Source organism: Rutilus rutilus, assembly GCF_951802725.1.
Source record: "Rutilus rutilus genome assembly, chromosome: 5".
NCBI classification, from domain to species: Eukaryota; Metazoa; Chordata; class Actinopteri; order Cypriniformes; family Leuciscidae; genus Rutilus; species Rutilus rutilus.
In genome coordinates this window covers 3,320,225-3,346,017 of record NC_140213.1, presented here as the reverse complement: position 1 = coordinate 3,346,017, position 25,793 = coordinate 3,320,225, and the positions used below count along the sequence as shown (strand labels likewise).

Genomic DNA, 25,793 nt, shown 5'->3' with positions numbered 1-25,793 from the left:
ACTGTACAGAGATGGACCAGCGAAGCAGAGCGGGATCTACACGAGTGTTTCGACTGAACTGAGTGTTTTTGAAGCTGGAGCCACTGATCTAGATGAACTATGTGAGAACATGTGCGTTCCTACCAGAACTTACTTAACATAGTGATAATAATGATCAACCATGGTTTACTGCAAAACTCAGACAGCTTTGCCAAGCCAAAGAACATGCCTACAGAAGTGGGCGAAAATTCTTGTACAAACAGGCCAAAAACACAGATTAAAGAGAAGCTAAAAGAAGCTACTCTTAAAAGATGGGAAAACAGTTTTCATCCAACAATCCTGCATCAGTGTGGATCATCACCATTTAAGATAAGATAAGATAAGATAAGATAAGATAAGATAAGATAAGATAAGATAAGATAAGATAAGATAAGATAAGATAAGCCTTTATTGTCTCCAGTTGGAGAAATTCGTCTTGGGCATTCGAGAGAACAATGGCGACACATTACATATAACACACACCCAACACACAGTTAACCTGCACAAAACATGCTCATAATTATCCCATACAAAACTTCATATAACACCCAACAGTCACCCACAGTACCCCCCATAACTTTCCTCACATTCACAGAAACAGGAGAAACCCACATCACATCACAGTCCGATTTAGTAGTATTTGTCACACATACATCACTGCAGCTGATACACGCACACACACACACCTTATCTATTATTATTCATTAATTTAATTGAAAGCCTTTAATTTAGCCTTTAATTTACAAGACATCGCCACCTCAATCTGCTGGGAATCACCAACTGGCTGAGGATCTGAACGAGTTCTGTTGTCGTTTTGACTGTACATGCGTTAATATCTGTAAATATGCCTATTCTAGGTTTTTATACTTTTCATATTTTTATTTTTAAATTGTATTATTATGCGTGTACGAATATGTCAGCGAGAACAATTCCTTGTGTGTGGATTGCAAGCACACTTGGCAATTAAGCTCTTTCTGATTCTGATTCTAATTTATAGGGTTAACCATTTTCCACAAATGAATGAAGCAACTAAAAGGCACCTTGTTTCATGTGTGTGTGTGTGTGTGTGTGTGTGCAGCCACGGCACTGAAGATGAACATGAACCTCAGAGAGCTGTATTTGGCTGACAATAAGTTGAACGGTCTGCAGGATTCGGCTCAGTTGGGGAACCTGCTGAAGTTCAACTACAACATCCAGATTCTGGACCTGAGAAACAATCACATACTCGACTCAGGTCTGACCTCGTGTCTCCGCTTGCTCTCCTCCTTCAGAAATCTGTGTACTGCCAATTGTAGCACACTTTAGCTCTTTGTGTATATTTCCTCAGGGTTGGCGTATATATGTGAGGGTCTCAAGGAGCAGAGGAAGGGTTTGGTCACTCTGGTGCTCTGGAACAACCAGCTCACACACAATGGCATGGGCTACCTGACCGCCGCTCTGGTAAACATCCAAACTATTATGTCTCCATAAAAGTTTCCATGAACAGTTTCACAGGGCTTATTCACACCAGGAGCAACACGACAAAGCAAAACAGGATTTCGTCACAAAATTCACTCCAAGCTCAAAACAAATTTTCATTGTCTTCTGAGAAAACTTTGTAAACCTGAAAGAAATACAGGTTACACTTTTGTTTTGAGGTTGTGTAATTATGCAATGAACTACTGCGCAATCTTAATTAACAACCATGTACTTAGTAAAGGGTTTGGTTTAGGGTTAGTTATTTGTAATTATGCATGATTTAAAAATTTGGTAACACTTTTAGTGTCTTTGTTACATGTACTTACCGTAGTAATAACAGTACATTATGCATAATTACATGCAAATAGCCCTCAACCAAACCCTAATCCTATAGTAAGTACATGTAGTTAATTAATATTACTCAGTATAGAGTTCTCAACGGGCCTGAAAATAACAACCCGACCCGACCCGGCCCGTGGCTTTTAAAGCCCGAACCCGATGTAACCCGACACATCAACATGAATTATCTGCCCGAACCCGGCCCGCGGCCCGACGGCCCCAAAAATGTTTTTTTTCCTCATACACGTATTATCATGACCAGCAGACGGAAATTCAAATCAACCTTTAATGTTCACGCCTTTTAACAATACAAACAACTGAAACAATAAACTTTAAACATATAAATAGGCTGTAGTAGCGACGGTGAATTCACCTGAGGCAAGTTTACTTTTCACCAACTCCATCTTCTTCTCCAGGCTAAAGGCGACGGCGTGCACGCAGCGGCGTCAGGTCTGCCCCCGCCCCTCTCCGTGATGCGCTTGCACGCAGCAGCCAGACTTTCTTTACGGTGAACAGCAGCGATGATTAATAAATGTTGGGTTTTTTTTTTCACTGACTGGAAAAGATTAAGCCCGAGGTCCGACCCGACCCGAGTCATTTGATTATATTTTCGACCCGAACCCGCGGGTCCCGTCGGGTTTGTCGGGCCGACCCGACCCGTTGAGAACTCTAACTCAGTACTTAAAAACATAATTGCACTGTAACAATGACACCTTAAAATAAAGTGTAACCAAATTTTTACTAAAGTACGTACATGTAACAAAGACACTAAAATTAAGTATTACTGAAATATAATTGTGTACTACATATTATAATACTAATACTACTAAATATAAGTGCTTGGAAAAAAGCTGATTAATTAGTAATAGGAAAATACTAGTAATATTGTATTAACGATTAATCAATTAATTGACTATGAAAATCTCTAGTTAGTAATTAAACATTTAATTTTTTAATAATTTTTTAATAATCGACTAATCTAACCGTTATTAGATTAATCAGGGTGATTTTATTTTTTGACTGCCTATTCAACAACAAAAAACTGACCATTTTTTTATGATAATTTCGACTAATGGTTTCAGGTCTAATATTTTTGCGGTTGTAAAAAATATTTTTTACTAGTTAGATATACTTACAATGTAATCACAGATGTTTTGGGTGAACAAACTACAAAAATCAACCAACAGAACCGTTCTCAGTTTTCTTTTGTTCCTTATTAAACATCATTTTGACGACTTACATTCTTTGAAATCTTTTCACTGTGAAAATTCACACTTCAATTGTCAAATATATACTTCGATTTTATTTTATTTTTCAGGATTCTTTGAGAAAGTCAAAAGAACCGGAATTGTTTGAAATAATAATTGTAATAAAGTCTGTCACATTTGATCCATTTAAAGTGTCCCTGCTGAATAAAGTATTTTATTTGAAAAACACACAAAATATAATCAAATAGAAAACAGTATTTTTAAATATTTTAAATATTACTGTTTTTACTCTTTAGATCAAATAAATTCAGCCTTGGTGAGCATATATAAGACCCCTTTCAAAAGCATTTAAAAAATCCAAACTTTCGGCTGATTTTGCATATACGACATAAAAGCCCCTTATGCCTTTTTGTGAAATGACTGACAATACAGCATGTCCACCGCGATCAGATGACGGTGAGATGAGGTCTGTCCTCATTCAGTCAGATGGTCATTATGGAGAATGAGTGGAAGCTGTGGCTGTTTGGCAGATGCTGACCGCGCAGCGCTCGTGTTTACGTGTGTCCTGGCATCTTTTTGTTAATTAAGGACCAAAGACACACACACATTCTCACAGCCTTGTGTGTAATGCACTGCAGTATGTGCATGCCTTCTGAACAGGCTGTGTGGTTTATAAACAGTGTCTGAGCGTACGTCCACACGCTTTACTGCAAGAATACAGTAGTTCCTGTTAGATTCCTATGGAAGCGTGTTTCCGCCGTGGAATAAAACTTTTTCTCAAAATTCTGAATTTTTCCTAGCAGATGTGAGTTTACATCTCACAATTTTAAACATTTTTTGAATTTTGAGTTTATATCTCACAAAAAAGGTTTTTTTTGGAATTCTGAGTTTATATCTCGCAATTTTTAACTTTTTCTCGGAATCCTGAACCTTTTCGTGGAATTCTGAGCTTAAAATTTTAACTTTTTTTTTCTCATAATTCTGTTTACATCTTGCATTTTGTAAAACTTTTTCTCTGAATTTTGAGTTTACATCTCACAATTTTGAACTTTTCCTCTGAATTCGGAGTTTATATCTCACAATTTTTGACTTTTTCGGAATTCTGAGTTTATATCTCACAATTTTTTACTTTTTCTATGAATTCTGAGTTTAAATCTAGCTATTTTAACTTTTTTTCTCCTAATTCTCAGTTTACATCTCGCTTTTTTTTTTTACTTCTCTTGATTTTGAGTTTACATCTTGCAATTTTGAACTTTTTTTCTCTGAATTCGGAGTTTATATCTCACAATTTTGAACTTTTCCTCGGATTTCGGAGTTTATATCCACCACATAACCATTTACCATTAGTTCAGTTGAACAACGGACACTACAATTATGAACTGAAAGCGTCTGCTCTGCTCCAATCAGCACGAGCAACTGGAGTCAGATTTCACTTATCACATGACAAGAGTAAGGAGAGATGACTGACAAGACGATGGAGGATTTGGTGCGCAACAGATCCTGAGTGTTATTGACATATATTATCTTGTCAAATGTGCAATCAGACCGGCGCTCCCTATACGCAGAATATGCATGATTGCGAATTCAAAAGAGAATGTAAAAAGCGAGTGTGCATTTAAAATCGATTTCAATACCCCACATTTTGATTGCAGCTGATTCTCTGATTGCTCCCTATTTCTCGTAAATTACGTACAATATCCCTCTCCCACCCCGGCGTTGTCGTAAGTTTATTTATCGGTGTAAAGATGTCCTCACCGGTACATACCTAGTTCACACTGAATATTTAATCCACTTTCAGTTCCTTCAATTGTTTTTCTTTTTCTATTTCCACTCTTTTTACTTTTCCTGATCCATCTCTCTCGCTCTGCTGCTGTAGCCGTACACTCAGAGCTTGGAAACACTGAACCTGGGCCATAACGCAGTAGGGAACGAAGGAGTGCACAAACTGAAAGACGGACTCGTAGCGAACCGGTCCATCCTCAGGCTGGGTCTGGCCTCCACCAAACTCTCCTGTGAAGGTAAGATCTGGAGTGCAAACGTGAACTTACATAAGACCACAATGAATTTGCTTCATCTAAGATGGCTGACTTTGAATTCTGGAGTATTGTATAGGGTCAAGTATAGGGATTGTAGTTGATCTGTATGCGCCAGATGCTCCCCGGTTCAGAATGCATGTGATTCGCGGATTATTTGGAAAGTTTAACCATCATAGTGTGAAAGTTTATCATTTGCATGTGTTTTTAAGTCGAGTTTTCTGTGCGCGCACACAGAGCCGAGCGCACAGCAGGTGAACGCCGGATTCAGTTCTCTCTCTCTCTCTTTAGAGCTTAAACGGACACGTGCACGCAAAATGAAGTCAAAATGCCCGTCTCGTTGAGAATCCTCGTAAACACAGTCGGTTATGTGCAGGGATGTAGTGGAGGCTAAACGCACGTCAACGCCGTTTGCGCACCTCCCAAAATTCGGAAATAGCGTTTACCCACCTCCAAAGTGTGTTTACCCACCTGTAAATTGCGTTTATTCACCTCTAAATTGTTTATCTACCTCTAAATTGTGTTTATCCACCTCTAAATTGTGTTTATTCACCTCTAAATTGTGTTTATCCACCTCTAAATTGCGTTAATCCACCTCTAAATTGTTTATTCACCTCTAAATTGTTTATCCACCTGTAAATTGTGTTTATCCACCTCTAAATTGTTTATTCACCTCTAAATTGTTTATTCACCTTTAAATTGTGTTTATCCACCTCTAAATTGTGTTTATTCACCTTTAAATTGTGTTTATCCACCTCTAAATTGTTTATTCACCTCTAAATTGTGTTTATCCACCTCTAAATTGTGTTTATTCACCTCTAAATTGTGTTTATCCACCTCTAAATTGTGTTTATTCACCTCTAAATTGTGTTTATCCACCTCTAAATTGCGTTAATCCACCTCTAAATTGTTTATTCACCTCTAAATTGTTTATCCACCTGTAAATTGTGTTTATCCACCTCTAAATTGTGTTTATCCACCTCTAAATTGCGTTAATCCACCTCTAAATTGTTTATTTACCTCTAAATTGTTTATCCACCTGTAAATTGTGTTTATCCACCTCTAAATTGCGTTAATCCACCTCTAAATTGTTTATTCACCTCTAAATTGTGTTTATCCACCTCTAAATTGCGTTAATCCACCTCTAAATTGCGTTAATCCACCTCTAAATTGTTTATTCACCTCTAAATTGCATTTATCCACCTCTAAATTGTTTATTCACCTCTAAATTGTGTTTATCCACCTCTAAATTGTTTATTCACCTCTAAATTGCATTTACAGGGCTTAAAGTATTCCGGCCGGGGGCCGGATTTCCGGCTTGAGGGCAGGTCCGGCCTCCGGCGCATGCAAAATTTATTTTTCAGGCTGCAAATTACAGTCGGAGGCACTATCGGCGCGGACGCGCTTGAAAAAAATGAGCCTCTTCCATTATGAGCACGCATACCGCGCGGCTACATTTGAAATAACGAACTTGAGCGCGCAAAAGACGCATGATATTAGGTTGTCTTAGCCAATTGCTAGAGAGGAGGGCGGGTCTTGTGCAGGAAGTGAACCAGTTCGCAGTTAGCTTCAGAGCTGCCAACTCTCATGCATTCGCAAAGACCCGCCCCCCTTAGTTACTGTCGCTATCTCCGACAAGCCACGCTGCTCTCATGCCACACCATGTTCTCATGCAGTGAAAAATACATCGCGGAGCAGAGAGGAGACTGACAACACGCTGACAGACAGGACAGACCAGGTTACTTTTCGGTTACTTTTGATATTAAACATATTAAACAAAGTCTCACCTTTCAAATTTGGTCATTTTTTAAAAAGAAATTTAAACGATACATACCGTTTTGTGGCTCTTAAATGTGTCTGACAGATCGCTGTAGAGCATCAGTTAAAGCTGCTCGTGAACCGATCATCTCTTCCTTCTAGTTCATTTATAGCATCAAATAAACATGAATGAACATAAGAAGGAATGTTGTCTTAAACCGCGGAAAGTGTCAGTACATTCCGTTTTTCAAGTTCAAATTCTCCCATGTTAATCTGCTATCTCTCCTGACTGCTTTGTCGGACAAAATGGCGGATGGCGGATTATGATTGGTTAGATCGCCTGTCAATCAAGCTCCCTGACACTTTTCACACGCTCTCACGAGTCACGACACACATATATTTTCTCACGCACAGAAAAATCGCGAAGCAAAGAGGACACGGAGAACGACAGACTAGACAGAGCAGGTTACTTATGATGTAAAAAAAACTCAGCTCTCAGATTATGTCACTTTTATTACGAAATTCAAACAGTAAATACCGTTTTGGCGCTTGTAAATGTGACGCGACCACTGATCTATATAGAATGACATTATATAGATCAGTGGACAGGACAGATTCCTAGCGGCAGGTGAACCTATCATCTCTAGCTAGTAAATAAACACGAATGAACAATGTTGAAAGATACAGTAAAATCATACATAATATCGACCAATCAATGAAACAAATGGGTCAATAAAACAGCTGGAGAACAATTGTCACATAACATTTACCTCAGGAAAGCCATTTGATGACCATAATATAGGATATAGCACGTTAGTTGGCTAGAAAAAAAGAGCTATAGAGAGTATATTGCTAAATATGTGTTCTATATTATATATTTATTATGTTTTTACTTATATCATTAAATAAAGTTGTTGTTATAATAAAAAACGCATTATATATCTCTCTGTTTTTTTTATTATAATAACAACTTTATTTTAATTTTATTATAATAACCCCCCCCCCCACCCAACATCCCCAAAGTTCAGGCTCAGGATTTTTTTTCACTTTAAGCCCTGCATTTATCCACCTCTAAATTGTTTATTCACCTCTAAATTGTGTTTATCCACCTCTAAATTGTGTTTATTACCTCTAAATTGTGTTTATTACCTCTAAATTGTGTTTATCCACCTCTAAATTGTGTTTATTACCTCTAAATTGTTTATTCACCTCTAAATTGTGTTTATCCACCTCTAAATTGTGTTTATTACCTCTAAATTGTTTATTCACCTCTAAATTGTGTTTATTACCTCTAAATTGTTTATCCACCTCTAAATTGTGTTTATTACCTCTAAATTGTGTTTATCCACCTCTAAATTGTTTATTACCTCTAAATTGTGTTTATTCACCTCTAAATTGTGTTTATTACCTCTAAATTGTGTTTATTCACCTCTAAATTGTGTTTATCCACCTCTAAATTGTGTTTATTACCTCTAAATTGTGTTTATCCACCTCTAAATTGTGTTTATCCACCTCTAAATTGTGTTTATTACCTCTAAATTGTGTTTATTACCTCTAAATTGTGTTTATTCACCTCTAAATTGTGTTTATTACCTCTAAATTGTGTTTATCCACCTCTAAATTGTGTTTATCCACCTCTAAATTGTGTTTATTACCTCTAAATTGTGTTTATTACCTCTAAATTGTGTTTATTCACCTCTAAATTGTGTTTATTACCTCTAAATTGTGTTTATTCACCTCTAAATTGTGTTTATTCACCTCTAAATTTCACGTTATTTGAGTGGACTTTGCTTTTACAGTGCGTGATCGCCGATCGGTACATGATTCGAGCATTTGGGCCGTTAACGACAGAGCAGAGCGAACGCGCAGCGCAAACACGGAGCGGAACATTGAGCCGAGAGCGCAGTGCGCCGACACACACACACACACACGGAACGGAGAGCGCGGCGCACACACGGAGCGGAAAAGACCCGCTCATGAAAGCTGCGCGAGAATGAAACCTGATCGCCGAACACGGAGGGGCGGGGCGGCATATTTTCGGCCTTTTCAATAGCAGGAGATCATTAAAACGAGGCAAAAAAAGTGATTTTTTTTTATTCATTACAGGCAGCTGGTTTAAAGGGACTGTGTGTAGGAATTTCTCCCATCTAGTGGTGAAATATGTATTTTGCATTCAAACGAATAATGCTCTCCAGCGCCTCGCTTTTTTAAATGCGCGTTGCATCTACGGTAGCCGTTATGTACTAAAAAGCTATGACAGGATGTCTTATAATAGCACTTCATGGAGTTTTCCTTCGGGTGAACAGGTTTGTTATGTAAAACAAACTGAAACTTGAAACAACGAAAAAAATAATGTTACAGTATGAATTACTGACTGTGAAAAACATTAACTATGGTAATTAGTAGTAATGCCTTCTTTACTCGTTAAATTTTTTGAAGTACGTGCATTGTTAGATATCATCATCATCATCAGAGCCTTCTCTAACCTTACTTTACTCAATAGCTGCTATTCATCAAAGAGCCTGTTTAACTTTTAACTATAAATGTTCTACTGTCTATATAATAAAGTACACAACCAAGCAATGGAAAAAAAAGCTTGTAATTAAGACCGTAACATTGACTTGCCTGTCGAGAAGAAAGCAGGCAACTTCAGGGTCTCTTTTGAAAGCTTTCTCCTGCATTAGCTATCCCGACATTAACCCTTGTTTTTGTAATCTCCGGTCACGTTTCCTTTTACGGTCTATTTTGGACTTTTCCGACGACGAGGACTCATCCTGTGACTCAGCATATGTATGAATGAACGGTGTATAAATAATCGTGCAGTGCAGCCTTTTAAACTTGCCGCGGCAGTGACAAGCGCCTCTCTCTGCTCTGCTCCTCCGCTTCTGCTGGCTTCAGTCACGTGACGCTGGCTCTGAACGAAAACGCGTTGTGGAAACACGTTGGCCTAGTACTTTTTGTCCCTCTCTGCTATTATAGTTTTTCAAGATGGCGGAACTACATGGAAGCCTCCGTGGACCTACCCGTCCCATGTATATAAAGATAATAAATTCTTCGTTTACGAGGATTAGTCTGATCATTGGCATGGGTATTTGTACACCATTGAGGGCATATTTATTAATAAAAATATTGATTTTAGATAATAAAATACCTAAAAAGCTACACATAGTCCCTTTAATGTAGGGAAATGTCGAAAGATTCAGAGGGATCTGAGACTTTTCCCTCTACAGGGAAACACTGATCCACATTTTTCTGACATATTATAGACCAAACAACTAATCGATTAATCGAGAAAATATTCAACAGATTAATCGACTATGAAAATAATCATTATGTACAAGTGCATTGCATTGGAAGCCCTGGATATAAGCCTCCTCCCTCTCTATCTCTCTTAAATATTTTTGTTCTCTCTGTTTTGTCATTTAGTAAACTTGATAGAGTTCAACCATATTATTCCTTCTTGAGTCTCTTTAACAAGAACTTAGATTAATGTATGAATTTAATAGTGATTGTGTGACCTATGATGAGGGAACAACCAGTGATACCCTTGGTAGTACCATCAAATGATAGCCTATAGCGATGTCATCAGGATACACATACACCGGTAGGCAGTGGCCCACCTTACCTTATTTATAGTTTACCCACCTCTTTTTATACCACTACACCTCTGGTTATGTGTCGTAAACAGAGAAAGAAAACTGATGCGTGTCATTTTAGGTCTTCATTTATATACTCAAGACTTATATACTCAAGAGTTATTTTACATTTGATTTATTCTATTTTTGTACCTGAATACTGTTAGATTTACCACAAAAAAATAAAAACATAAAGCACTGCTTACTTCAATTGTATCTTTCTTCTATTGTATTTATCTATGCTTGTAAAAAAAATTTTGAGAAAAAATCAGAAACATATTTTCTGTGCAGATTCAATCCTCTACAAAATCACCCTAATTATTCTAGAATGATTCATTATTTTCAAATAGGGCCATTCAAATCATCTGGTGAAATTGTTTATGTATCGCAATATAACATTAGATGGAGGACTGATTATGTGGTTGCGGGACTCTTTGAGGAACGGAGTACAGCGAGTGAGTGTGGGTGGATCACTGTCGGATAAATAAATTAGTCATGTTGGATTCCCATAAGGCTGTGTCCTCTCACCCCTATTGTTTATATTGTACACAAACAACTGTGTAAGTGCCCATTCAGGGAGATGTCTAATCAAATTTGCATTAGTCAGTCTCCTTCAGGGGGACGAGGACAGTCATGGACCTGTTTTAAATCAATTTATTTCTTCGTGTGAAATGTCAAACCTGTTTGAGATGTGTATTGAGTTTAGGAAGGAGTCTTCAGTGAGTGTGACCACTATTAACCCTCATGTTGTGTTCATGTCATTTTTGACTGGAGAAGATTTTTTTTTTTCCTGAAAATACTAGTTAATGTTATCGCATTGAACTGAAACTTAGTGACTTTGTTCACAGAGACTATAACAACTTGTCCAGTTTTTTTTTTTTTGTGTTGTTTTTTTCACCTTGTTACACTTATGGTGTTCCCGGTCAAAAATGACAGGCCTACACAAAATAGCTTATAAATCCCTCGTTATGCTATATTATCCCCAAAAATTGGATTCAATCTTTTTATCAACTTGTTTCCTTTCAATTAGGACTGGTTTTGTATTCAATTTTCAAACAGTTTAATTGTAGGAGTCATTTATCCGAGCTTATGCACCTCAGTTTTTGAGTGAAAAAAGATAATAATTTTGGCAATATTGAGAAAAATGCCTACTATCAAATAAATGAGGCCTATGAATAATCAGATGCAAATATAAATATAAAACCAGTCCTAATTGAAAGAGAACAAGTGGACAAAAAGATTGAATCCAAGATTGGGTGAAAATATGGTATAATGCGTGATTTATAAGCTATTTTTTATAGGCCGGTCATTTTTGACCGGGAACACCACAAGTGTGACTATGTGCCATATTTTTTACAAAACAAAAGTTTCAAAACAAAATTCCTGGTGAAATATTAGAGTAGACTAGTGTGATCAACAGTAGCCATTTTTTTCATTTTTTTTTTTCATATTTCCAAATTTACTCATAAATTATTTGTTTTTTACTCAAAAAATGAGATGCCTACTCTCAGATAAATGAGGCCCATGATTAATCAGATGCAAACAGAAATATAAAACCAGTCCTAATTGAAAGAGAACAAGTTGACAAAAAGATTGAATCCAAGATTGGGTGAAAATATGGTATAATGAGTGATTTATAAGCTTTTTTTTATGGGCCTGTCATTTTTGACCGGGAACACCACAGGTGTTATAGGGTTTTGAACACCACATGAGGGTTAAAGGGGAGCAGACTCAGTGTGTTTATGAGTATAAATACCTCAGGGTTGTCTTTGGACTGAAGCTGTGTACAAAAAAGGACAGCAAAGACTATAGGAAGATGTTGTCATTTAATGTAAGCGTCTCAATCCTAACAGTGTTTTATAATTCTTTTATTGAAAGTGTTTTTACATTTTGTATCACCTGTTGGTTTGGAAATGTCACAGTGGAACAAAAGAGTTCGCTTAGGAAAGTTTTGCGAGTAAAACTACTTGGAGTTTAAACCTCTAAGAGGTCTTGAACAAATGTACCAAACCAGATGCCTTAGTAAAGCTACAAAAACCATATCAGACGATAGGCATCCTCCGCTTGATAGATTTGAGAGATTACCTTCGGGTCGGAGATTTAGATGATTATTTTTTATTTATTTTTTATTATTATTATTGGGTGTTTTCGTGTTGTTATATTTATGTATGTATATTGTTGGTTCTTTGTATGTATGCATGTTGAAACACACGCAAGCAACACAATTTCCCCATGGGGATAATAAAGTAATCAATCAATCACTCAAAAAACTAAATATCGCAATGTACGTTTTTCCCAGTATCGTGCAGCCCTGTAGAGGCCAGCTTGTGTTGAGTGTGTGTGTGTGTGTGAGCCCGAAGATAATCGTGTGCTTGTTCATGTGATAGGAGCTGTCGCTATAGCGGAGTTCATCGCGGAGAGTCCGAGGCTCCTCCGGCTAGACATGCGGGAGAACGAAATCAAGACCGGCGGCCTCATGGCTCTCTCCCTCGCCTTCAAGGTCAACACATCTCTGCTCCGGCTCGACCTGGACCGAGAGCCCAAGAAAGAGACGGTGAGGGTTTGTTAAAGGGGAGGGGAAAAGATTTAGCTTGATATACAGTAGGACTGGGTATATTTACAACTTTACAACACTAATATGCTAATATGTCGCAATAGTAGTTTCAATGTGTTGTTTTTTTCGGGCATTACGTTTCCAGCTTAATTAGACTAGTTTCCTGATCCTTCTTTATCTCACAACATGCAATGTGCACGAGAGCGTTAAGACAGATACGACATTAGATATGTTAAGTTTTATTCATTTCCGTGAGTTTAAATGAAAATCAGAAATATTAAAGTCTTCATGTTGGATTCGTTTTTTTAAGATCAGGGTAAATATTGCTGTATATATACAGTACAGGTCAAACGTTTGGAAACATTACTATTTTTAATGTTTTTGAAAAAAGTTTCTTCTGCTCATCAAGCCTGCATTTATTTGATCAAAAATACAGAAAAAAAAAAGTAATATTGTGATATATTATTACAATTTAAAATAATTGGTTTTCAATTTATTATACTTTAAATTATCATTTATTTCTGTGATGCAAAGCTGAATTTTCAGGATCATTACTCCAGTCTATCACATGATCCTTTAGAAATCATTCTAATATGAGGATTCATTATCAAAGTAGGAAACAGTTCTGCTGCCTAATATTTTTTCATAACCTGTGATACTTTTTTAGGATACTTTGATGAATAAAAAGTAAAAAGATAAAAATAAATAAAAAGAAAAAGAAGCAAATGTTTTAAAAATAGAAATCTTTTGTAACACCAATATACACTACTGGTCAATAATTTGGGGTCAGTCATTTTTTTTCTTTCTTTTTTTGAAATAAATCAATACTTTTATTCAGCAAGGATGTGTTAAATTGATAAAAAAGTGATAGTAAAGAAGATTTATATTATTAGAAAATATTTGTTTATTTTGAATAAATGCAGCTCTTTTTAACCTTTTATTCATCAAATATATTAGGCAGCAGAACTGTTTCCAACACTCATAATAAATCAGAATATTAGAATGATTTCTAAAGGATCATGTGATAGACTGGATGTCACATGTGACACTGAAGACTGGAGTAATGATCCTGAAAATTCAGCTTTGCATCACAGGAATAAATTATTTTTTAAAGTATATTCAAATAGAAAACTATCATTTTAAGTTGTAATAATATTTCACAATATTACTGTTTTTTTCTGTATTTTTGATCAAATAAACTCAGCCTTGATAAGCATTAGAGACTTCTTTCAAAAATATAAAAAAAATCTGAATGTTTCCAAACTTTTGACCTGTACTGTATATTATATTGGAGCCACTTATTTTATTTTTGCACTAACTAGTTAAATATTTACCACAGTGTTCAGCAGACGTAGCTATGGCATTGATCTCTTGTTCTTGCATAACTGCACTACAGCTATTATTTCTCTCTCTGTTGGTACAGGTGAAGAGTTTCATTGAGACACAGCGCGGCCTGCTGGCCGACATTCAGAACGGCTGCAAGAGGAACTTCATCTTGGCCAAAGAGAAGGAAGAAACAGAACAGAAAATGAGACAGTCCGCCTCAATGCCAGAAATCGCCACAGAGGAGCAAGCTCAGGAGGATGAGGAAGATGCGTCTGCTGAGAAGAGCGAGGAAGAAAACGCTGCTGTTCAGAGAGACTCACCCGAGGAGGGCAATGAAGAGGATGTATCCGAGAGCCAAGAAGTCAAAGATCAAGAGACGACAGTGCAAGACGACTCCGACTCAGACACTGAGGATGAGGAGGAGATGGTAGCGGCGTCGAGTGCGTCTACACAGAGCACATCTCCAATACCGATTCCTGCAATAAACACCTGTAAGGTCTTGCCCTTGGCGCCGCCTCTACCAGGACCTCCAGCCCTCATTTCGGGAATCAAAGTGACCGAGGCCAATGTTTCCTCCGGAGCCCCATCATCTCCTGGCCGCCTTTTCTCTGTGTCTAGTCCCGGTAGAGGACACAAAATCTTTATGGTAACGCGTGTTGAAAGCCCTCCTGAGCAGCAACAAGCGACTGCATTGCCAAAATGTGTCCTCGAGAGGGCGGTAGAGAGCCAAACATCCAAAACACCCACACAAATCCATATAAAAGCACCTTTAGATGCACCTTCACAAGCGCCTGAGCAGAAATCAACACAGCTAGCAGAGTCTGAGCTCAGTACGTTAACATCGCATGCAGAAACGACACCAGCGCCCGCCGAAGTCATAAACACGTCAACGTCTTCGCTTGCAGATGAGCAAGAGAATGCAACTCATTCTGATGAAGTTCAGCAACAGGAACTTGCTACGCCGTTTGAAAGCCAAGTTAGACTCGATCAGACTCACTTAGAGCAGGAGGTACCAGTAAATGCTAAGACAAAAACATCACAAGAGGCCAGTGAGGAGGACCAGATGTTCTCCTCTCACACTGAACAGATGCAGGAATCAAGTCCCACCCAAAGAGAGCCATCCGAGTCAGGACCGTCTCCGGACGGGACGCGAAACCCTGGAGAACTGCGAGAGCTGGAGGTCACAGGAGGTCATGAACTCCTAGAAACGGAGGGCAGTAGTGCACAAGAGGGATCTCCTGAAGAAGAAGAAGAAGCTGAAGGTTGTCCGGTTATGAGCACGGGAATAGTGTTGCCCAATGGGCTGAAGCCGGAGTTTGCCTTTCACCTGCTCGAGGCAGAGGGACTCAAACCAGCCAGCTGCATTATGGAGCATGGTGAGTTACCAGTGGATTACCTCATATTACACGTCATCAACCGTCTCCATTGACTTGGCATTGCGTGAAGCGCCTCCTTGTCATTTCTGACTTATAACAAAAAACAAAATAACGTCTAAGGCCCCGTTCACACTGCAGGCAAAAGTGGCCCAAATCTGATTTTTTTGGGGTCAAGTAACCATGTCAGACTTCTTCATAGGTAGTGTGAACACTCAAATCTAGCCCAGATCTGATTTTTTCAAATCAGATTTAGACCACATACATATGTAGTACTGAATCAGAAACATATCTGATTTTTTTCAATGCGACCGCAGTGTGAACAACCAAGGCGGATTTGATGCGACTTTTACGTCAATCTACGTCGACATTTGTCACAATTTTGCGCCGGCGAAGCCTTAGACACAACAGACACAGACAGCCTGACATTAAAAACTTGACTAGATAATATGGAGAACAGCGATGGAGCGAGTCAATGGAGGGAGAGTGAGGTGTTAGACCTAATTAGTATATGGGGAGATACTTCAATTCAAGCTAAACTAGAAGGATCCTACCGTAACAGCCATAAACCCGCAAAAGGCAAAAATTGCCAATTTTGCTCTCTTTCTTCTCCTCCTCAGCACCTGCTCATTAATGTTACGGCTTCCATTACACAAACATTTTGAAATAAATGCGAATATGCTTACTTCCTCCATAATCTCCCGAACTTTAGTGCAACCGCGTGCTGCGTCTGACGTCATTGTTATTGTTCTTTTACGCATGCGTGTTAGTTTGAAACCTCAAACAGTTCACACTGCAATCAGATATAGGTCACATTGTAAAAAGTAATGTGAACAGCCAATCAAAAAATCGGATCTGAGGAAAAAATCTGAATTGAGCATCAAGACTTGCGGTGTGAACGGGGCCTAAAAGCTGCTATGTGACGAGGGTCACTGTGATTTTGCCAAGTAACACATGTTCCTGGATCAACATATTTTGTAGACCCTGGAATAACATTCCTGTCCCAAAATTGAGTCCTTACCCCTAAACCTAACCCTACCCATAACTTTCCCCTAAAATCAGAGGGAAATGAGAGGTGAATAACCCTGATGTTGAAGCACCTCACCCTGGGTCTAAGCCTAAACTTGGCATAAACTGTAAACGTGTCCCTCAGATCTGATTGGTTGATTGGAAAGTTGTTCCAGGATCAACACAGATGTTGTTCCAGGAACATGTGGTACTTGGTGAGATCACGTTCACCATGTGACGAGGTGTACAGCAAACAAGCTAAAAAAAAACGAAATAAGTTTTTATAAGCTGTCGAACTAACTTACACCCAGGCAATCGGCGACAGGACAGCTTAGCTTACAGAAATATAGTATATTAAAGGTATAGCGGAGGATTTTCTTTTTCCGGGTGGGTAGTGTAAACTATTGGTCCACCTAAGTGTCAATCATTCTGGTGATATGTTTACGTAAGGCCGTCGTACGTGCTCGTCCCTTTGTTTTCGCTTTCTGCGCATGCACACTTTCAGGTGTTTATGTGGTGAGCTAGAGCTAAGCCATTCATTGAAGCTCGCCGTTTCACCGGGTCCTTTGAAAATGTCTGAGGGTCGCAAGAGAAAAAGTTTGTACGAACTGTATGAGAAGAAGAGAAAGGCCTCAGAAGAGAGAAACAAGATCAGAGTGTTTTTGGGAGATTGTTTCACACGATGGCGTGCGCTGGAAACACAGGTTGGGCTTCCCACTGATGCCTCAGTCGCGAAGTTTCTACTCGACAGGTAAAGTTTGGCATGCTATTTGGAGAAAAAGTGCAAATCTTCTTTTGGAAAGTAATCTTGTATGAGCGATGCCGACAGCAACTTGTAAACAGAGCGTGCACGAGGAGAACCTCGCACACGTTTAATAGGCGTTCCCTCTCGGGAGCAGGTAGAGTGTTGCGCATGTGCATTTTTTCAAAAAGTGGAGAGGGCGGTTCTTATCTAAAATTCGGAAAGATCCTCCGCTATACCTTTAAACTGACATTTGGATATTTTACTTACCAGTGACAAAATGTTTACTGCACACATAGTGTATTTTTAGTGTCAGGATCCCACAATTTACCCATTCTTCCAGCCTGTTCCCACTTTTGTCTCCGTAAACGCTAGTTTTTTGGGGTCGACAGCTTATAAAAACGTATTTCTGTTTGTTTTAGCTTGTTTGCTGTACACCTCGTCACATAGCAGCTTTTAGACATTGTTTTGTTTTTTGTTATAAGTCAGAAATGACAAGGAGGAAGCTTCCCGTAATAGAAAATGTCAATGGAGACTTGGATTGCCCCCCCCCCCCCTCCTCCTCGTGGTGGGCGTGGCCTAAATGCGCTCTGTCTTTATAAAACACAATATTGTAGCATATTTATTTAGATTAAATTACATTTCCTTGGTTCCTGAGACCTGTTCACATCAATCTCAATGTGAAGTCGTCACCTTTACTTATATAGCGCTTTATACAGTCATAGATTGTTTCAAAGCAGCTTTACAGAGATAAACAGGAACATAATTATTCAGTGATGCAAACAGAATTCAATTCTCTAACAATACAATAGTAAACAGTCATTATTCAGTTGTTCAGTGTTGATTATAAAATAGGGATGGAGGGAAAAAAAATCGATACATTATTAGAGTATTGCGATGTTTTGCGTGGGGATATTGTTTCGATACACGGACACCAAGTATCGATCTTTTCAGTCTGATTAAACTCAATATAATATATTTTTTAAAATATTTATTAATTAATATTTACTCCCTGCCAGATTATGACTTCTTATAATTATGACTTAAATGTTTAAAGTCACAATAATATCATATCGTGGGGATTCTCACCCCTATTATAAAATATAACCAGACAATTATATGCACGAAAAACATGATTTTTTGTCTGCATTTCTTGTATTATATATTAAAGAAAATCTGTTGCAAAATGCAAATATGCAAATTTACACTTGCTTTTGCTTTTGACTGGGGGTCTGATGATCTACCCCTAACCCCGCCCTAAACCTTCCCGTCACTGGGGTTAAGACCAATCAGGGATGACTACCCTAATTAATATTCATGAGTCTGAAAAAAAAAAAATCGCGTTCAGGCCTGTTGGTTACGGAGAGGTCTCCCAATCTCACTGTGTGTCTGTTGTCCTGTAAGCACCGCCTATTTTAAGCGAGTGCATTTGCATTTTCATTCAGCCCATTGTTTTTAATGGTGCTTGATAAATAAACGTGACATCATACAATTTTTACGCATTGCATTGGTCTAAATTAGGCATGTGATGCATCAGATTTTCATATCACGACAATTGCTGAAGCTTTTATCACGATATTGAATTAAGTTACAAAACCTAAATGTTGTTCTCCTAATAGGTTTAACTTTAACTTTTTGTTCTTATATCAAACTCTGAACATTTTAAAACAATAAAACAATACAATATCTAGGGTGTGTTTTAGTTCCAGATTAAAATGTAAAAAACGTTTTTAAGTATAACAGGATTCTTGCAGGTTTCAGTAAGTCAAATTTAAGACCTTTTTAAGACATTTTAAGACCATAAAGATTGAAATGTAAGACGTTTTATTTCAACGAATTCAGTAATTGAAAAAGCATTCATTTAATGTACAGATAAAGCAATCACATTAGTAACCTTCCAGACCCAACATCGTGTGTCAGAGAAAAGAACAGAATCAGATATAATTTTTGTATAGAAAATTGTACTTTGCATATTATACTGTAAAAAACACATAATTAGTTGATCATAGTTGATCATAACTAGAGATGAAATGGCATGAACATTTCATTTCATGATTATAGTGACACAAATGATCACAGAATCCTGTTCAAAAAGTACTAATACTACACAATGAAATCAATTCACTAAGTTTTATGTCGAAAACCAGCAAATAACAAATAAAATTAGCATCAATATGCACTTTTTGTTTACATGAACATTAAAATAATACCATTTAAAAGTGTCTTGCAACGTGTTATATACCAACATGTACAAGTTCAAATAAAGTTTTGACAAAAAAGGTTTTCATAAAAAGATAAACCTCACATATTTCAGACTTTAAATCATTTTTTATAAAAAGAATGAGTCAAAAAAGATAAATTACTGACATTTACACTGCACTTTAGCTTATCTTTTATTATTAATCGTAAAATTCGGTCCGATTTTCCCGTGGCGTCTGTCGTTGCTATGCAACCGTGCCCTGCGCTCTCCACAATGTGAACGAACTTGAGTGCGCAAAAGACGCGATATGTGAACGGCCTGTGAAATCTAAATGTTCAGAAACAGGAAGTAGCACAGCTTCTGTTACCGGGGTTACCGGGTCCTTTGCCGCATTTGTTTTTCATCTTTTTGCATGCAACTCATACTACAAGCTCACAACTGTGGTGAAATATTGATACTTTTGCACCATTTAGTCATTGGACTGAGCTGTGAACCGGACTGAACCCGAGTGTAGTGTTAGCACAAAGACAATATATCCTCTCGATAGTGATTTTGAACATGCCGGGAATGATACGTAAGCAATAAGGTACTCAAGGCTAGCGCTGTACCGTGAATAAGTCCCGGCTGAAGGGCGTTGTTAGACACGACCCGAAGCGGATAAACCCCTGCAGTCGGGACTTATTCACGGTACAGCGCTAGCCTTGAGTACCTTATTGCTTTTATAAAATAATACAAATATTAAAGCCAAAAAAATATGTATCAATGCAACTTTCATGAAGTAAAATCACTATAAGTCTTCCTTCCGCTACACAAAATAGTCCCTGACCGTGAACAGCAACAGAAGTTACATTATTTCACCAGTAGATGGCGGCAAACACGGTCTCTATGAGTGAGTCAGTCAGTAGAGAAGACTTTATATTGAAAAGACTGAAACTTGTGAACACAGAAAACTAACAGTTTTATAATGTGTGTGTGTGTGTGTGTGTGTGTGTGTGTGTGTGTGTGTGTGTGTGTGTTAGTGAGCGTGACTGCGGAGCTGAGCTGCGGGCAGGATTTAGAGGAGCTTCTCCTTGATGCCAGTCTGGACACCAGCAGAGATGCACCATAATGCTGTAACCCAGGTAATGCAAGGAAAATTCCCATGTTTATGAAGGAATTCATGGAATAATAACTGATGAACGTGCTTTAAGAGGAGGTCTGGTTAAGCTAACCCGCATTTGTCTCTTCCCAGGGTCCACAACGTGTAGTGAGAATCAGAAGAGGCTCATATTCCTCTGGACTCTTTCCGTCTTTCTCGTGTCTTTTCCATAAACTTTCAAAACAACACAGGGAGCTCGTCTTCCCTCGAATGACCGACCTTTTGTGAAAATTGGCATTATATTCAAATTACGAAAACCTCATCTGTGATTGGTGAGTTGCCGTAAAGTTGTTCAGTATGTTCGTCCAAGCGATGGTGTTCAGTTACCAAAGACACACATGCAGAGAAACGCTTCTCGCTAACCGGCGACCTCCTTCTGTTCAACCACTTCATGCCGTTGATCGTGGCGCGCCGCTGCTCACCGTCGCCCCCTCGTGGACTGGAGGTTGTAATGCATTAGAAAGACTGACCAGCTGGAACACTTTGAGCAAAGACATTTCATTGGTTTAGGCTTTCAGATCTCGTCCGGCTGGTGGAAGTTGTTTAGCGAGTGCTTCGTTGCACTCGAGCGTATGTGTGCGTTTGTCATTATTATTGTCTCCTTAACACACACACACACACAAAAAAAAAAGACTCGTACCAAAGCGACACACACATCCGCTTTCCGTTCGTTCCTGCTGCTGCTCAGGAATCAGCCACAACATCCACGTCTGATCTCACCATCAACCAGCACCTCTGAAGCCTCGAGAGCGTCTGAAACCTGAGGAGCGAGCGGCTTCTGCCTCGGCTGGGTAATTATTGATCTTCAGCGAATCATCTGAGTGATCCAGACGGTTCAAGGAAGAAACAGGCGAATGAATTGTACAATTTTCACTCTCTCTTCCCTCTCTCTCTCTCTCTCACACACACAAATACACATAAGCTCATTCTGTCTTCCATTGGTAACCCTGTGTGTCGCCATACGTGCTCATCCGAAGACAGGACTTGCCTTTAAACCTTTCTCAGCTCTTTATTCTGCTTGGCTGAATCAGTTTGTATTTATTTTAAACAACCCGAGTCTGTTGTGTGATGATTATTTTTTCTTCTCTCTCCCTGTTCCTCTTTGTTCTTCTTCTTTTTCCTTTTTTTTTTTTTTAAATCTGTTATTGTGGGATTTTCCCCCTTTTGGTGTATATTTTCAGATTCTATAAAGAGCAAATATTAAGTTTAAAGTTTTTCCTATTTTGATTGGTTGGGGTTTGGGAAAGGGGGCGGGGCTCTGTTGATTTATATAAATGGGGGTGGAGCTCTGCGAGAGTATATTATGTAAATCAAGAGTGAGTTTGGGTATGAAAGCCGACCATTTACAAAAAGAGGCAGTGGGAGTGCCGGACCACAAGACTTCATGAAGAAAACACTAAACTTGTGTGAAGCTACTGCCGCTGGAGACACTAGAGACTAAACTTTACCTCAGAAGATGTCACCACCGTAGGACAGACGAGAAGCTTGTGACATCGAAGCGAGGCCTGACCCGATAAATGTAGTACTCGCCACCATTCCAGGCTCTGTGGTTGGTGCTTTTCGGTTTCTCTCTTTCTCTTTCTCGTCTGGTTGATGTTGACTCTGACTGTGAAAGCAGAGCTCAGTCTGCCAGGCTTCAAGAGAAGCTTTGCCTCTACATCCAGATTGTCTTTGACCTTGAGATCTACACTTCTGTGCCCCCCCAACCCAATGTTTGTAATGCTTTATTTTTAGTAATTTTTAAAATTACCTGTTAAATTAATCAAACTGTACTGGTAAAAACACAAAGAGATGTGTATGGCTTTTCCCTCTCAAATAAATGCATGTAATGACAAAAGTAGCATGTGTGGCCAATGTTTTCATATAGTAACTTCACTAATTGCATTTTTTTTTTTGTTATACTTGACATTTGCTTTCAGGGGGGAGATATTATATTAAAAGTGACCTCATTCGCCTTATTTTTACACCACTTTTTGTTCTGCTTTTATCATCTGCTTTTCGTTATGTCAGCTGTAGAAAACATGCTGCTTGATATTGCTAACTGGTTTGTTATATTATTTTATTATAATCATAAACACACTGGTTTGTAGCAGAAGTAGTTTTACTGGTTACTGCACTTATAGGCATTTACCTGTTAGGGAATTTACAGTTAAAGGGGTCATCGGATGCTAAATTCACTTTTATATGGTGTTTGCATATAAATGTGAGCGGACACAACCACCACACAATTAAAAAAATCCATTCACTCCTTTTTTTTTTCTTTTTTTTTTCTTTAGAAAGCCTAAACACACTCATTAATCAAGCCTTTGGATTTTCTGAGCACTATGATGCTCATGCTCCGCCCACAAGCGCTGACGTACTATCCTGTATTAGCATATTTCCCCCTCAGCCATACCATCTGTGTACTTACACCAGAGAATGTCTAATAAGGGGAGAAGTTCCACTCTCAGTAAACTACCAGCTTCGGAACTGGTTGCAGTTCCACTCTGGCTCCACATGAGGGCGCTCACAGGACGAGTGCAGTTCCACTCTGGTTCCACATGAGGGCGCTCACAGGACGAGTGCAGTTCCACTCTGGCTCCACATGAGGGCGCTCACAGGACGAGTGCAGTTCCTCTCTGGCTCCACATGAGGGCGCTCACAGGACGAGTGCAGTTCCACTCTGGTTCCACATGAGGGCGCTCACAGGACGAGTGCAGTTCCACTCTGGCTCCACATGAGGGCGCTCACAGGACGAGTGCAGTTCCACTCTGGCTCCACATGAGGGCGCTCACAGGACGAGTGCAGTTCCACTCTGGCTCCACATGAGGGCGCTCACAGGACGAGTGCAGAATGAATGCAGGTCTATGGCCCTATACCCCTCACAATCCACTTTTCTCAGGAATGAATGTTGTATTCGAAAGGAGATGCAAAGAAATTACACGTTGCTGGGTGTTAGAGTCACTTATTTGCTTTAAAAAGTATTTTAAAATGTCAATGACGTCATACACATCGTACATCCAGAGATACTGCTTTACGGCAATCCTTCAGTCACTCTGGTGCTTTCGCTCTCTGAACTTTCTTTTCTCTCGAGGCATCGACAACACAGCTGACACAGGCAAACACACACAGCTGACACAGGTAAACACACACAGCTGACACAGGTGAATACACGTGCTAGAAGACTTTTTGTTTTGTTGTTTTAAAAGACCATCAAGTGGTATCTCTGGTCGTAATCAGTCCTTCACTGACCAATCAGCGTTCATTAGCAGAATGCTAGCGTGTTATGGGCAACAACAACTCAACCTGTAAGAAATCGAAAGGACATAAGTACTCGTTCATTCAACTTTCGACCTAAAACCCATGTTGAACTTGCAAAATCTACAATCAAATCTGAGATTTCTCAACGGCAATCGGGTGAAAGAGACAAATTTAGCCGTCTAGCCCCATAGACTCCCATTCAGTCTGCACTCATGGGCGATCGCCCCCAGTGGAGCTCTGGTGGAACTACAACCAAAATTCGGTACAATAGGGCTTAATAGGGAGTGGCTCTCCGTAGACGGGCTCTGAGTGTCACCACTGTGTATCCCACAGTCTGCTCAGGAACCCATGATCTCAAGCCAGATATGGTTCTCTCAGTGAGTATATGGCTCGACGGCAGGAAGAAAATAAACCAAACAATTTTTACACTTTTTTATTTTTTCAATAATAAAAGGTAGTGTGCCGATTCAATTAAAAATCCACTTATCACCATATTTTTAAATATTACAGTTGCTCATTATCATTTAAAGAGACATGCACCGAAACGGGTCGCTGTGAACAGAGCGGTTTTGAGGAGGTAAAAGGTGTTGTTTTACACGACCATTGAGGAATTTTAATCAAAGTATATTACAAACTTTATATGAAGACCATAAAGAATCATACCAACTTGTGGAAAATGGGCATCCGATGACCCCTTTAAAGACCCAAGGACCAGATATGATTAAAGTTAGAACTGCAGTCAATTTAAGACAAGAGTCAGAATTATAATAAATTGAAGACAGTTTTTACTGAAGATAGTTTGCAGTTTCATCAGCAGAAGTTCAGCTTCAAGACTCACAGGAGTTCGTAGTACAGTTACATAGCTCACCGCAGTTATACCCTTCACACACACACACACACACACACACAGCAGTTATACCCTTCACCAACGTCTACGCTACATCATTACTTCAGGTTGCAGTTTCTAAATGGGTAAGAAATAGATAAACATAGTAAATTTATCACATATACACAGATAGACTGAAGCATATCTCCATCGATTACTCCATCACACTCGGACCCTGAAGTTAGGCACGCCGTGACCTTCCAGGTCTCAGATCTGCGTTAGTCGAAGAAAACAAGTCATTCAATCTCCAATAATGCCACTTGCCACTTACAACCTGTAACCAAGAACACTAACACACACACACACACACACACACACACACACAGAGAGACAGACACAGCTTCTTCAAGGTTGGATTTGGTCGGGTTCTAACAATAAACAAGAGACTCTTCCCAAAACATCAAGATAACATGTTCTTTCTCTCAAGGAGAGGACACTTACATCTAACCGTGAAGTAAAGACTTTAACTACGAAGTGGTCACTCTATAGGTTTCAGTGACCCCTGTGACCTCGTTGTCAGGGTACTCTAGAAACGCAGATGCATGTCCTGACACTGTTTAAGTCCATAATTAATCTCTGCAACCCGCACTGTTCCTGCACACCTCTCAGAGATATAACATACAGACGTTTAAAGAACACATGAAAGAACATTTCCCGTAATCACACTGGTAACTTCTATAACTTAGTACAATCTCACAAGCTTAGAGAAGTCATTCAACGCATGTGATATCTAGAAGGAAAAAGATTGCTTAATACCTTGATTATAATCACTCATTACATTGAAAGATCGAAAATCTTACTTCCGCAATGAAACGTAAGGTTGGATATTAATGCTGGTCTTGCGTCTAAAAGTTGCATCTTCTCAGAAGCAGTTATA

The 25,793-nt window shown here is 38.9% G+C and overlaps 1 protein-coding gene across 2 annotated transcripts in view; it reads left to right on the top strand.

Moving 5' to 3' along the window:
- The window catches only part of ppp1r37 (protein phosphatase 1, regulatory subunit 37), a 66,009-nt gene extending 44,603 nt beyond the window's left edge, over positions 1 to 21,406 (top strand). For both annotated transcript variants that reach the window (XM_084409511.1, XM_084409510.1), the window contains 7 exons: positions 1,097 to 1,252; positions 1,346 to 1,458; positions 4,900 to 5,041; positions 12,837 to 13,003; positions 14,427 to 15,705; positions 20,672 to 20,773; positions 20,884 to 21,406. In XM_084409511.1, the coding sequence (XP_084265637.1) occupies positions 1,097 to 1,252; positions 1,346 to 1,458; positions 4,900 to 5,041; positions 12,837 to 13,003; positions 14,427 to 15,705; positions 20,672 to 20,760 (1,946 nt within the window). In that variant the 3' untranslated portion in view covers positions 20,761 to 20,773; positions 20,884 to 21,406. The remainder of the gene's footprint in view (positions 1 to 1,096; positions 1,253 to 1,345; positions 1,459 to 4,899; positions 5,042 to 12,836; positions 13,004 to 14,426; positions 15,706 to 20,671; positions 20,774 to 20,883) is intronic.
- Positions 21,407 to 25,793: the final 4,387 nt, after the last annotated feature.